At 44.8% G+C, this 12,827-nt stretch overlaps 1 protein-coding gene across 2 annotated transcripts in view; it reads left to right on the top strand.

Annotated features, from left to right (window-relative positions):
- TBCE (tubulin folding cofactor E) overlaps positions 1-12,827 on the top strand; it is an 82,864-nt gene that overhangs the window by 59,177 nt on the left and 10,860 nt on the right. For both annotated transcript variants that reach the window (XM_044239324.1, XM_044239323.1), the window contains exons 4-6: positions 3,673-3,858; positions 7,978-8,066; positions 10,901-11,000. In XM_044239324.1, the coding sequence (XP_044095259.1) occupies positions 3,673-3,858; positions 7,978-8,066; positions 10,901-11,000 (375 nt within the window). The remainder of the gene's footprint in view (positions 1-3,672; positions 3,859-7,977; positions 8,067-10,900; positions 11,001-12,827) is intronic.

Here is a 12,827-nt window from a genome sequence, read left to right as displayed (position 1 = left end):
AAAAGTGATAAATAACCTAATTTGACGGGGCTTTATAGATGAGGATACTCAGGCTGAGAACATATAATCACCTCCCTGAGGTCATAGAGCCAGTAGGTAATGGAGCCCAGAAGGATCCCAGGTTGGCCCAACTCCAGAGCAGCAGCGTCCCCATCTTAGGAACGTAGCTGTTGGGATGCTTGGCCTACACAGTTGGAAGAGTGTGTGACTCTTGATCTTGGGGTCATAAGTTTGAGACCCACATTGGATGTAGAGATCACTTAAATAAAAATAAAACTTAAAAAAAAAGGGATGATACATGTTCATTAGGAATTTAACTTAGGGAATGTGTTTAATTTGCCAAAATAAAACATTGATTTGTATCTATAAGCCAGGACAGAGATGTGGGAAAGGACAATGCACCAGTAGTCAGAAATCCAAGGTTTTTGGTCGTGGCTATGATACCTCTTAACAGTGGACCCCAGGTTCCCCAGCTGAAATGGGGCTGGATTAGATGAGAGTTTCTTAAGGTGGGACAGGAGGCCGACCGACGTCAGAATGTCCTGGAGCATTGTTCTAAACAGATTCCTAGGATCCAGTAAGATTTTCAGATGACTTTCTGCTTTTTAGGTTATGTTTAAGAAGTCCTAGCCTAGGGGATTTCTCAAGTCTATCACTTTGAACTCTTAAAAAATCATGCAGGCTGTATTTGATCTCTTTAGCTGAGTAGCATAGCTGTGCTTCTTAAAACAGCACCTTTTTTTTTTTTTTTTTTTTTTTTTTAAGATTTTATTTAGGGGCACCTGGATGGCTCAGTAGGTTAAGCATCCACCTTCAGCTCAGGTCATGATCTCAGGGTCCTGGCATCGAGTCCTCATCAGGCTCCCTGTTCAAGGAGGAGTCTGCTTCTTCCTGTCCTTCTGCCCCTCTCCCTGCCTGTGCTCTCTCGCTCTCTTTCTCAAATAAATAAAATCTTTAAAGAATATTTTATCTGAGAGCGGGGAAGCGTGCCCAAGCGGGGGAGGAAAGGCAGAAGGGGAGGGGTCCAGGGAGAGGACAGAGGGAGACGGAGAAGCAGGCTCCCTGCTGAGCAGGGACCCCCCTCCCCCCCGATATGGGGCTCCATCCCGGGACCCTGAGATCATGACCTGAACCCAAGGCAGACGCTTAATCAACTGAGCCACCCAGGTGCCCCCAGAACTGTGTCTTTTGTGATATGAACCTCTCCTAGGGTTAAAATGTAATATTTTCTGGGAAGCTTCTGGTAGTCTGTGATCCTCTGATATCACATTGTACTGTACAGACTCAGAATTTGATTTTACTGCAACAGAGAATTTAATTTCCTGCATCATCAGTTCTCCCCTCACCACTGGATAATTTTCAGCAGCGTACAGATCTACTGCGCCCACCCATCTTAAGACGCCGTTGCCCTGTGCTCTTCTCCCCTTTGCAGTGAAGGCCTCGTGGCGAGAGTAGGAAGGGTTCCCTGTCTTCTCAGCGTCTGGAACTCGCCCACCAGACTGCTGCCCCGTGGCTCCTACTGGGGTTAACTTCCTGCCTCCTTTCCTAGCACTGGACCTGGTTGTCCACTTCCATCACGGGCTTCAAGGACCCCATGCTCTGGGGTTCCAGTGACTTCTGGGCCATTTTTTCTTACCCGTGACATCACTTCTAACTTTCGGGGATCACAACCCCCTTTCATCTCTGCAGACCCACTTTAAAAAAGTGTGTGTTTATATAGATGAAATTTATCAATCTGAGTTTTCATCCTTTTTAATCATGGTGACTTCTAGGAAGCTTTGATTTCTTTAAGTGTCAAAGGTTATGCTCTGGAATAGTGTTTGTAATTTCTGGCAGTTTATGTATTTCATCATTTATTCTCCAAAGTGATCAAATGACAGTAACATTTATGACTGTTTTATAGTAGATACTTAAATCATCCTGAAAATAAGGTCTAATTGCCATGATGTAATGCTGAAGCCTGAAATTTAAAGGTCCAGAGACCCACTTTGAATCTCTTGAAAAGCCTGGCAAAGTGGTCATTACATTCAGTGATATGATTAATTTTAATATTAAATCTACTAAAAGTTGCTCTAAAACCTGAATAGAAATTGTGGCTAAATATCCTGTATTTCTGTAGAATTCTTCCCACATTCTCTCTTTTAGGCCCATATTTAACCTTTTATTTTTTATAAGATTTTATTTATTTATTTGACAAAGGTGTGGGGAGAGAGAGAGAGCACAAACAGGGGGAGTGGCAGGCAGAAGGAGAGGGAGAAGCAGACTCCTCACTGACCAGGGAGCCTGATGTAAGACTTGATCCTAGGAGCTTGGGATCATGACCTGAGCTGAAGGCAGATGCTTAACTGAATTAGCCACCCAGGTGCCCCATATTTAACCTTTTAAAATATATTTAGCTGAAGGTTGTTACTTTTCAGCTTTTGTACCTAAGCCTGCTACCCACAAATGTTTTTTATCTCTTTGTGTCCTTATTCAATCTTTGTCTGTAGATGTGATTCCTCTACAGTTGTGTTATGTACAATTTGGTTCAGGTTTTAGAAATCTCAACATTATTCTGTGATTAATTTTATTAAGTGTTACAGCTAGAATTTTTAATGACTACCTCTGTCTGGTTTACTTAATATTAATAGTTCCTATCCAGCTGGGCTTTTTTATGGTTTCCAGAGTTCCTTAGTTACAAATAAATGCTATTATACAGAATCTTTGTAAATGCAATTTTGTTTTTATTTTTAAATTATTGCCTGCTGACACGTTCCCAAGAATATGATTATATACTCAAAACCAAACCCAGCCTTGTAGTCTTTGAGGTGTTAGGATTGTTCTTTATTTTTTGCCAGTTTTGTTGAAAATAGTTTCATTATTTGAATTTGCATTTCTTAATCTTGAGCAAGGTAAAACTTTCCCCTGTGGATTTAATACTTCGGTTTCCTGTTAGGTGAATTGTCTTTTTCATATTTCTTGTCTGTTTTCTGCTGGAACTTAAGCTTGCATAAGCTCACAGCCTTTTTGATCAATCATATCGATTACACATTTGTATAGTGCTTTCCCTTTTATGCTGATTTTGATTTTTCAGCATAGAGAAAATTTTGCCGTCCTTCAGAATATTTTATGCCATCCTTCAGAATGGCTTTTATGGCCATTCTGGTGAATGATATTTTCTTTTTCTTTTTTAAAATTGTGTGATTACTGGGGCGTCTAGCTGGCTCAGTCAGTAGAACAACACTTGAGGTCAGGGTTATAGGTTCCAGCCCACATTGGGTTTAGAGATTACTTAAAAATAAAATCTTTAAAAAAAATTGTATAATTGCTTTTGTTTGCTACTGTATTTATAAACAAATTTGTAAATGTAGGCATTTCACATTTGTGGCATACTGACAGTTCATAAGGGATTTTTGAATGTGTCATTAAAAAACTTTTTTTTTAAGAATTCTAGGAGAGAGGGTGTGTGCGCGGGTAGCGGGGAGGGAGGTGGGCAGGGGAGGGGCAAGAGAGAATCCTCAGGCCGACTCCCGACACAGGGCTTGATCATGGGGCCCCTGAAACCATAACCTGAGCCGAAAACAAAATCAGACGCTTCTGACTGAACCACCCAGGTACCCCTTGAATGTGTCCTCTTATTTAAATGTCCCCATTGATGATATTTTATCTGTTCCATTTCTCTTTTTTTTCCAGACACCCAACAGGGGGATCCTTTATTCGTCCCAACAAAGTAAATTTTGGAGTGGGCTTTCTCACTGCAGTTAAGAATCGCTATGTGTTAGAAGATGGACCAGAGGAAGATGGAAAAGAGCAAATTGTTATAATTGGAAATAAACCCGTGGAAACTATTGGTTTTGACTCTATTATAAAACAGCAAAGGTACGTAGGCTTGATAGCAGCAGAACTGACTTTGACGGTTTCATCACTGTTCAGGATTAAAGTTAAGTGGACTATATGTTGATACTCAGAACTTTGCCTCCAAACTGGTCTTGTCCTTTCTGCACAAACAGCCAGTTAAAATCAGAGGAATCTGAGGACTGAGTCTTTGGGGAAATTAAAATTCTTAATTTAGCATAGGGTTGTTGGGCTTTTCTGGATTGGAATTAAAACATTACCCATCATTAATATTTATACCAGCCGTCTTGTCTAATAAGTAAGATTGACATTTTGGTCCTTTTCTATTTCATACTACCCTGCCATTCTAGCTGGGTGGTAAGTCAGAAATGGAAACAGAGGTCTAAGTTGCTACCTACCATGTGGCATTCTGGGTCCTCTAGAACCAAGTTAGTTTCCATCTCTGGATGCACACCCTTTCTTCCCTGGGGTGATTGTGAAGTTGCAGAATCTTGGGTCCCATCCTAGACCTGGATCAGAATACTATGGGCTCTTGCTTTAAAGAAGTACCCAAAGTATTATGAAACTCTCTGTACACTGTGGTTCTGTGAAGAGAGGCCTTCTGCCTACTCCGATGCATGGGCTGAATCACAGTGAGTAGAAGCTGATGTTCCACAGAAACACAACTGCACGAGAACCTTCCAGGTGATGGTCACTGCTGTCCTGTTTGACCCTGACCCCACAAGGTGGCCTAGTAGCGGCCCCTAATGGCCACAGTGGAGAGTACATTTCTAGCTACTTGGCGTCTTTCACTTTTCTCTCTAAAAGTCTCTTAAATCAAACTGGGGTTTTGTTCGAAGTCCATGTATTTGCTATCTTATTTTGCCATTATTGTGAAAATTTAACTTGACACCAGATGTAAAATTTATATGGAGACCGTGTGGAAGAAGAAATTCATTTCTGGATGCCTCTGCTTTTTAGCATGGGTGACCAGCATTAGTAACAGCAACAAAATATTCAGGGAACCATCCAAATACCTAGAAACAGAGTATGGATAAATAAGTTACGATGTATTCGTTCCATGACAGTGAACACGAGCAGCAGCTACCACTCGGTACAACAGTACCTGTGAAATCTCATTAGTACAGCGTCCAGCCAAAGTAGTCTGCCAGGAAGTGCACCTTGAATGATTCTGTCTCCATGAAGGTCAGCACCAGGTGCAACTGATCGATAGTGTGGGAAGTCAGGGTAGACGATTTTGAGTGGAGGAAGCACAGAGAGGACTTCCCGAGTTCCAGGGATGTGTTTCTTGATCCAGGTGGTGGTGACCTGTGCGTGTTTATTTAAAACCACTGAGCTGTGTACCGATGTGTAGGTAGGCTAATCCATATACTTTTCCTACGTGGGATTTTTTTCAATATACAATATGTGAAGGAGGAAAACTCAAGGAAATCAAGATTTTTTTTTTTTAAGAAAGCAAGCACTGGACTGTGAATTACAAAGCAGCTTACACTCATTGTTGAGGATTTAGAAAATAAAAATTGAACAAAAGGAAGTCGTGACTCATGCTACCACCGAGAGGTAATTGTCATGGATATTTTTTGCTTTTTATCCTACTGGTTTACTTGGACGTGCTTTTATAGGGTTGGAGTTCTTTCCTTCATCTTCCCATTTAAAATGCAACTATTGAAAAGAAAAAAGTGCAACTATTGAAATATCTTTTACCCCCATAAGAAGCACATTTTTTTCTTACTGGTTAATCTGAATACCCTGGCTTCTGTGAAAATTGCAAACCGATTTTCCTGCCCTGGCTTATGAACGACTGTGTAACTCATGAATTCTTTTGCTGCCTGACCCAGCTACTGGAGGCTCATTGGTGTTCCATAATTAGCTAGCATCTCCCTTGGAACGGACTCCGTGTTGGAGTCCAGCTGGGTCAGACGTTAGCTAAGCCACCTTCTAACTCTGACACTTTCCAACTTCTAAGCCTGAGTCTCCTCATTTATGAAACAATAATTAAGCTGTTAGACCTGCTGTGGATAACACTGGAGAGTGGGTAAATAGTGGTCACCAGTGTTAAGGAGGGACAGAATCCTCCCCTTGAAGCCGTCATGTTATCTTCTTAATAATATCCAGCTTACCAGCTCTGAGTTTGTGTCTTTAAGACATACGAAAAAGGAATTAAAAAAAAAAACAACAAAAACCAGCATGTGTGACTTCTCTTGCAGATGGCTCTGGCTCCGGAGTGAGGTCTGTGCTGAGACCTGGGCTCCCACACTCTCTAGCGAGGTTTCCCTCAGCCCTGCAGCCAACTCAGCAGGCACAGTGAGATATTTTTAATTTTAGAGGGAAACAGTGGCCTCTGTTGCACAGAGAACAAACTATTAGTTTGAGGTTGTTCAGTTCCGTGATAATCCTACAAGTTTTTTTATTGCTGTCCCATCCCTGCAAAGCGGGGGTTTTGGTGTTCCTGTGATAAAAAGCGAGTATCTCCTGAAAATCATCATGAAACGAGAAATGAACGTAGTGATGTCCAGTCTGATTCCAGGGTTTGGGAAGTTGTGCTGGGCACAACTGACACTTACTGACAGTAAGTTTGAAGGACACAAATAATTATTAAGTTGTTTGGCCCTGACTACTTACTAAATGCAAATTCAGTGTGATTTGTTTTGTTTTGTTCTGTATGACTTAAAGGGACACTGAAAAAAAAATGCAACATCAAGGGCACTGTCAACTTGAGCCAGTTTGGGAGCCCCTAGACCTTTGTTGCTACCTTTCTCCTGGTCTCTCATTACTGTAATAGCACATGCCTGGGGTTCGATGGGAGTATTTCCCCCAAAGGCGGTCAGTTTTTCGTTTGTTTTTATAAATACTTACAAAATAACTTCTGTATGTCAGGCAGTGTTCTGAGGTTTCACAAATATTAATATAGCATTTAAAAAAATTATAAAGAGCACAACACAGAGTTTACCATCTTAACCATTTTTAAGTGTATAGTTTGGTAGCACTAAGTACATTCACAGTGTTGTGCAGCTGTCCTCACTGTCCTGCTTAAACAGCAGCCCCCAGCCCGTGGCAGCCACCATGCTACTTTCTGCCTCTGTGAAGTTGACTCCTCTAGGGACCTCACAAGTGGAATCCCGCAGTATTGTCTTTTTATGATTGGCTTCTTTCCCTTGTCATAATGTCCTCAAGTTTACCCACTTTGTGTCGTATGTAAGAATTTCCTTCCCTTTTAAGGCTGGGTAATATTCCATTGAATGGACGTACCACACTTGGTTCATCCATTCATCTCTTGATGGACATCTGTAGCCCCTTTGCTATGGTGGTAATGCTGCTGTGAATATGTGTGTGTGTAAACCACAACATTTTAAAGCTGTGGAATCTGAGGTACAGAGATTCTAACTCCTCTCAGGCCAAAGGAAGTGGTGGACTTGGGATTTGAACTCAAGCGATGGGGCTCTGGATTCCCTGTTCTAGATACCGTACTGGCTCTTTCAGTGATCAGAAAATGCAGGTCCTCTGCACTTAGAATGTGGCTTCTGAGATTTATCTATTAAAGCTGAAGATACGCATGCTTTCCTCACCCTAGAGAGACTTCCCATGTATGAATGCGAGAAGCATATGACAGTGCTTACTTCAGTCCTGCTGGGAATCATATAACTGTCAGCAGAGGAGTAAACAGATTAATTGTGGTCTCCAAGACGTGGAAACAAATGCTTTGGAGCACATGGGTTGACGTAGCTAAATCTCACTGCTGAACAATATACTGTTGGGGGAAAGTAGCTTGGAGGAGGATACATACACTAGGATACCATTTATATCCCGTTTCATTATAGATGAAATGCTATGATTGTTTAGGGACATGGAAACGTGCAGTCAGACTATTCCGTGCTTCCGTTTAAACAAACACCGAGTGTGGGGGAGCAGAGGAAGAAGGAACATGCTGGAATGGGACACGAAGGACTTCAGCTATATTTGTAGTGTCTGTAACACTTTCTTTTTCTTGTCTTTTAGTAAAGCGTTATTTCTGAAACTGGCTGGTGGGTACTGGTATTGGTTATTTTTGGTAACTTCTTACAGGAAATGCTTTTTAACTTTTTAAAGGGCCAGTGGACGTGTCTGTGTTTATCCATACGTGTGAACTCTGTGTTTTTCATGCAGTCAGCTGAGCAAGTTGCAAGAAATTTCTCTGAGGAACTGTGCCGTGAATGGTGCTGGTGACAAAGGAGCAATTGCCAAAGCGTGTCCTAGTATCCTTTTCACTGAGAACCTGACTTTGGACTTGAAGCTCATATGGGACACAGCCAGGAACCTTCCCGGTGTCTGTTCTGCCCAACTTTCTTCCTCAGGGCCTCTCTGGCTTCCCTGTGCCAGTCGCCGCAATAGGAGATTATTTATCTTCCCAGACCCCTCTGCCTTCAGGTAAGGCAGCGGGCCTTCCCCCAGCCAAGGAAATGTCAGGATAAGGCTCCTCACACAGGCCAGATGTGGCTGGCACCTGCCTTCCTCCCCAAGCCGTTAGCCTGCTCCTGAGTGCAGACAGAGCACCCAGGCAGCCGTCTCATGTGCAGACCATCCGGTGTGGACAGGGAGAGAGGCCTCAACCGCACCCCGGGGCCCCCCACACCAGCCCACCTGGACCGCCTTCCTGGTTCACGCAGCTGCACGCGGTTTGTCACGATCCCTCAAAACAGGCCCTTCCAAAGTTTGTAATCCTTTTCTCTACCTTCTCTTAGAAGAGTTTTTGGGTTGTGTTTACCCTACATTGCTTTCATGTCCACAACTAAGAAAATAGGAGATAAGTTTAAATAAAAAATCCCCCTGGAAAATGAATGAGATTTTCTCGAACTTTCAAAGTTTTTCTCTCAATTATTTAAGCCTGCCTCATCTCTGTGTAATAATTTATGCCAAAGATAGTTTATAATCTGTGTTCTCCGGGGGGCAGAGACGGCGCATGAGCAGTAGTCTCTAGCCAGCTGTTCTGAGCTGTCCCTGTACTGTATGCTTTGTGACTCCCTCAGTCAGGACCCAGTCACCTTGCCTGTGAGCAGCCCCTCTGTGGGCCCCAGCGAGCTGAACCGGTGCTGTCCCTTCCCCCGTGGACAGTGGAAGCATTGTGGATGGAGTAGTTGGGTAAGGAGCAGAATGCCACGGGCAGCGTCTGGAACATTCTGTGATCTGCCCGGCCAGCTACTAAGTGATTTTAGAAGATTGGGGATTGGGTGGTTCAAGATTTATTTTCCGCATATCGGAGATATGGCCAGTAGGTGGGTTTGGGAATGGCGACTATTTGCTCAGAGTTGTCAGTAGGGTCCTGGGGAGTCAGCATGCATCGCGCTTGCTGATGCTGTTCTTTGCTGCGGAGTCTTGAAGAAATGCGGTTTCATGAGATGATTGTCAAGGGAGGGCTGATACTTGCAGGTAGAGAGATCGATGTCTTCCAGTTGCTGATTGAATTCTCGCCTGCAGTGAAAGTCTTGTCTGTGTCTAATCCAGTTGTCCCTTTGGAGTGGCCCCGTTTGAGGTCATTCGCTCTGCTGGGACATCAGACTGCAGGAGCGCTGAGGCCCTGAGCTTGCCGGGCCTAGGAAGCTCCTCTGGAGAGGTCTGAGCTCCTTCCTGCTTTGCCAGCTGGCTCTGCGCCAGGGAAGTCTGGGCCTGCGAGCAGGAACCAAGTACTGCCGACAGCCTGTGCGTGTGTGCGTGCGGGGCACTGCGTGACAACTGCCAGCTTGTTTAGAGCTGATTTCAGAGGGCGGGTCGTCTCTGTGCTCTGGATCACCAGCAGGTGTGAGTATGAGAGAGTATGAGTATGGAGAGTATGAGCGAGTGAAGGATTACTGGACTCCTGCCCTTGCTGACCAGCCCCGTGGTCCAGAGCTAGCAACATCACGGAAATGAAAGGTGGCTGGATCCTGACCGTGAGGCATGAAAGCACCTTGCCCAGCAGTTGCAGGTGGGTCCAGACCCCCCAGAAGCTCCCATTTCAGTCAGAGACTAGCCAAGATTTCCTGGCCTAGGTGTGGCCTAGCCCCTGCGGCCTTTGTTCCCTCGTTTCCAGCACCTCCCACGTCCTTCATCTAAACCCGTTCTAACTTCAGGTCCTCGGCTTGTCTCGTCTCTCTGCCCAGATGCTCTTCTCCCTGATGGTATTCCTCTTTGCCTGTGGTCTCCACTCATATGGCACCTTCTCCAAGAAGATGGTCTTCCACGACCAGCATATATAACGTACCCACACACCCCTCTCTTGCGTCTGTGGCTGCTACTATGAGCCTGTCTGTAGGTAGCGTATTGCAGAGGCATGTGCTTATCGCGGTCTCCACGACTGTGACTGTTGAGTTCGCTGCTCTGCTCTTGGCCCCCTCCCCACGGTCGTGGAACAGAAGAATGAATGGTTCCCAGCACAGCAGAGTTGTGCGAAAGACCCTCCTCAGAAGGTCCAGTCCTGCCCCAGGCTTCTCTTCCGTCTCTCTGCCTGGAGGTTCAGAGCTGTACCCACTCTTGATGGCACCATGTTCCCCTGAGATGTTCAGCTCAGGTGCCTTTTTCTCTCTGTCCTGCTCATTTCTCCTTCTCTGAATTCCCAAATCATTCTTAGCACTTCAGAACCTTTGTCTGCGCTAACCCCCATGGTCTGTTCTGGAGGTGCGGCTGGGACTTAAGGGTTCTTGCAGGTTGAAGCAGAGTGAGGCCCCACAGGAGAATGACACGTGGCTATGAGGCAACCGCTGGAGGGATTGCCTGGCACGAGACATAAAGCAAACTCACCACTATTTTTTTTTTCACTCTTTTTGTTGGATATTGCTAGAATGGTTTCACCTTGGTTAGGACCTTTGGTTCTTACTTACTTGATTGTAGAGGTTTGTCTCAAATTTGCAGCATATGACAGTGAATGTTTTTGTTTCTCAACAAAAAGTGGGTGACTTACAAAGGTAAAAGTAGCGTGTGCTCCTGGAGACATTTTAAGCAGAATGGAGGGTGTAAGGTGAGAAGGTAAAGATCCCTGCTCTGGAATTCAGAAGTGACGACTTTTCTGTTTTGTGTGACTCTTTCCATCTTACTCTTCCTTAATGGGTGCTTTGAGATATCAGAAAAGTAGATTTGTCAAGAAACCTGTTGTCCTCGTGGGATGAAGTCCTAGATATTGCTGATCAGCTGAAACATCTGGAAGTTCTTAATCTCAGGTATGAGCTCATGGGTGTCCATTTGTCACCTGTTATGAAACCCCAACGTGTCCTCATTCCCTCATGGCATCTCTATGGGAGAGAGGGAAACACAGCTCAGTGGAATTTAAGCTTAATTTCTTCTTCTTTTTTAAAAACTAGACCTTTTTAATTTTTTTTTTTTAATATTTTATTTATTTATTTGACAGAGAGAGAGATCACAAGTAGGCAGAGAGGCAGGCAGAGAGAGAAGAGGAAGCAGGCTCCCTGCTGAGCAGAGAGCCCGATGCGGGGCTTGATCCCAGGACCCTGAGATCATGACCTGAGCCGAAGGCAGAGGCTTTGACCCACTGAGCCACCCAGGTGCCCTGTTTTGTTTTGTTTTGAGTGCCCGTAGAGGTAGAGGGGTAGAGGGAGGGATAGTCTTAAGCAGGCTCTGTGCCCAGCATGGAGTGCAACTCGGGACTTGATCCCATGATTCTGAATTGATGATCTGAGCCGAAACGGAGTCAGACACTTTTTAAAAAATCAATTTATTTTTTAAATTTAAATTTTTAAATTGTTCCATTAGCCAACATATAGTACATCATCATTTTTTTTTTAAAGATTTTATTTATTTGACAGAGATCACAAGTAAGCAGAGAGGCAGGCAGAGAGAGAGAGGAGGAAGCGAGCCTGATACGGGGCTTGATCCCAGGACTCTGGGATCATGAGCCAAACTGAAGGCAGAGGCTTTTAACCCACTGAGCAACCCAGGCGCCCCCATCATCAGTTTTTGATGTAGTATGTGTGCAGCGTTTCATTAGTTGTGTATAACACCCAGTGTTCATCACAACATGTGACACTTAACTGGACCACCAGTTACTTATTACTTATTTATATTTAAGCTTTCCCCCCAACGAGGGACTCAGTCTCAACCTCAAGAAGAATTTCATACTCTATTGACTGATCTAGTTAGGTGCCCCTTTTCTGGGGGATTGGACGGGGGAGTCTTTTGGTTGACTGAGGGAGGGTTGGCCTGTCGAGCTGGGAGATCTTGGTGTCTCTTGTGAGGCTACCCATGAAGGATGGGCCTTCTGGGGGAGTCAGTATTTAACTGGGGAGTAGGAGAGGGGCTGTGAAGAGTGCTTATTTGTTCCGAAGCTTCTGGCACTTGATTGCTGTAGGAATGAGCAACTTCGTTGGAATGCTGTCTCCTTCAGTTCTGATAAGGATTGTCCACCAAGCTGCATGTTTCACTAATGGCCCTGTCTTCCGGGCCTCTTCCAACGCTTGGTTAGTTTCAGTCTTAGAACCTGATTCCCCGAGGGCTCAGCCAGGAGGGAAGTATGAAAGTCCTCGGGCCAGCCTGGTGTGGCCAGGTGGCTGGTACCTACCTGGCTCAGGCAGGTTCAGTGAGAGCGGAGAGTCAGGCCTGAATCAGTGGTGCTCCAGATAGGGTGGAGGGTATCCTCTGACCCCTGGCATCTCCTCTTCTGGAAATAGGGGTTTATGTGTTTTCATGGTACCTTCTTTCACAATGACTCAGGATTGAGCACTATCTGAGATCAGGATCACAAGAGAGCACCGAGAAGGCAGTGACTGATTTTATCCATCCTGATAGCGAGAGAGTGGTTTCGAGACCCTGGAGGAGCGGGACTGCCGGGGCAGCTATCAGTAGGGCAGTTGAGAGGGTGCTGGATTTTGTGGTGTCCAGAGTCTGCCTTGCGAAGCTGGACGCTGACCTTACGAACGCCTGAGGCTTACGCTTCAGCCAGCTGCCCCGGCCCTCGGAGAACATCTGTGGATGTCAGCTACCAAAAAGTCGTGCATCGCAAATACTAAAAATGAGGTAGCCTGGACTCCCTT

The sequence above is a fragment of the Neovison vison genome, chromosome 2, assembly GCF_020171115.1.
Source record: "Neovison vison isolate M4711 chromosome 2, ASM_NN_V1, whole genome shotgun sequence".
Lineage (NCBI taxonomy): Eukaryota > Metazoa > Chordata > Mammalia > Carnivora > Mustelidae > Neogale > Neogale vison.
Note: the sequence above shows the minus strand (reverse complement) of the source record. Positions and strands in the feature narration are given on the sequence as shown.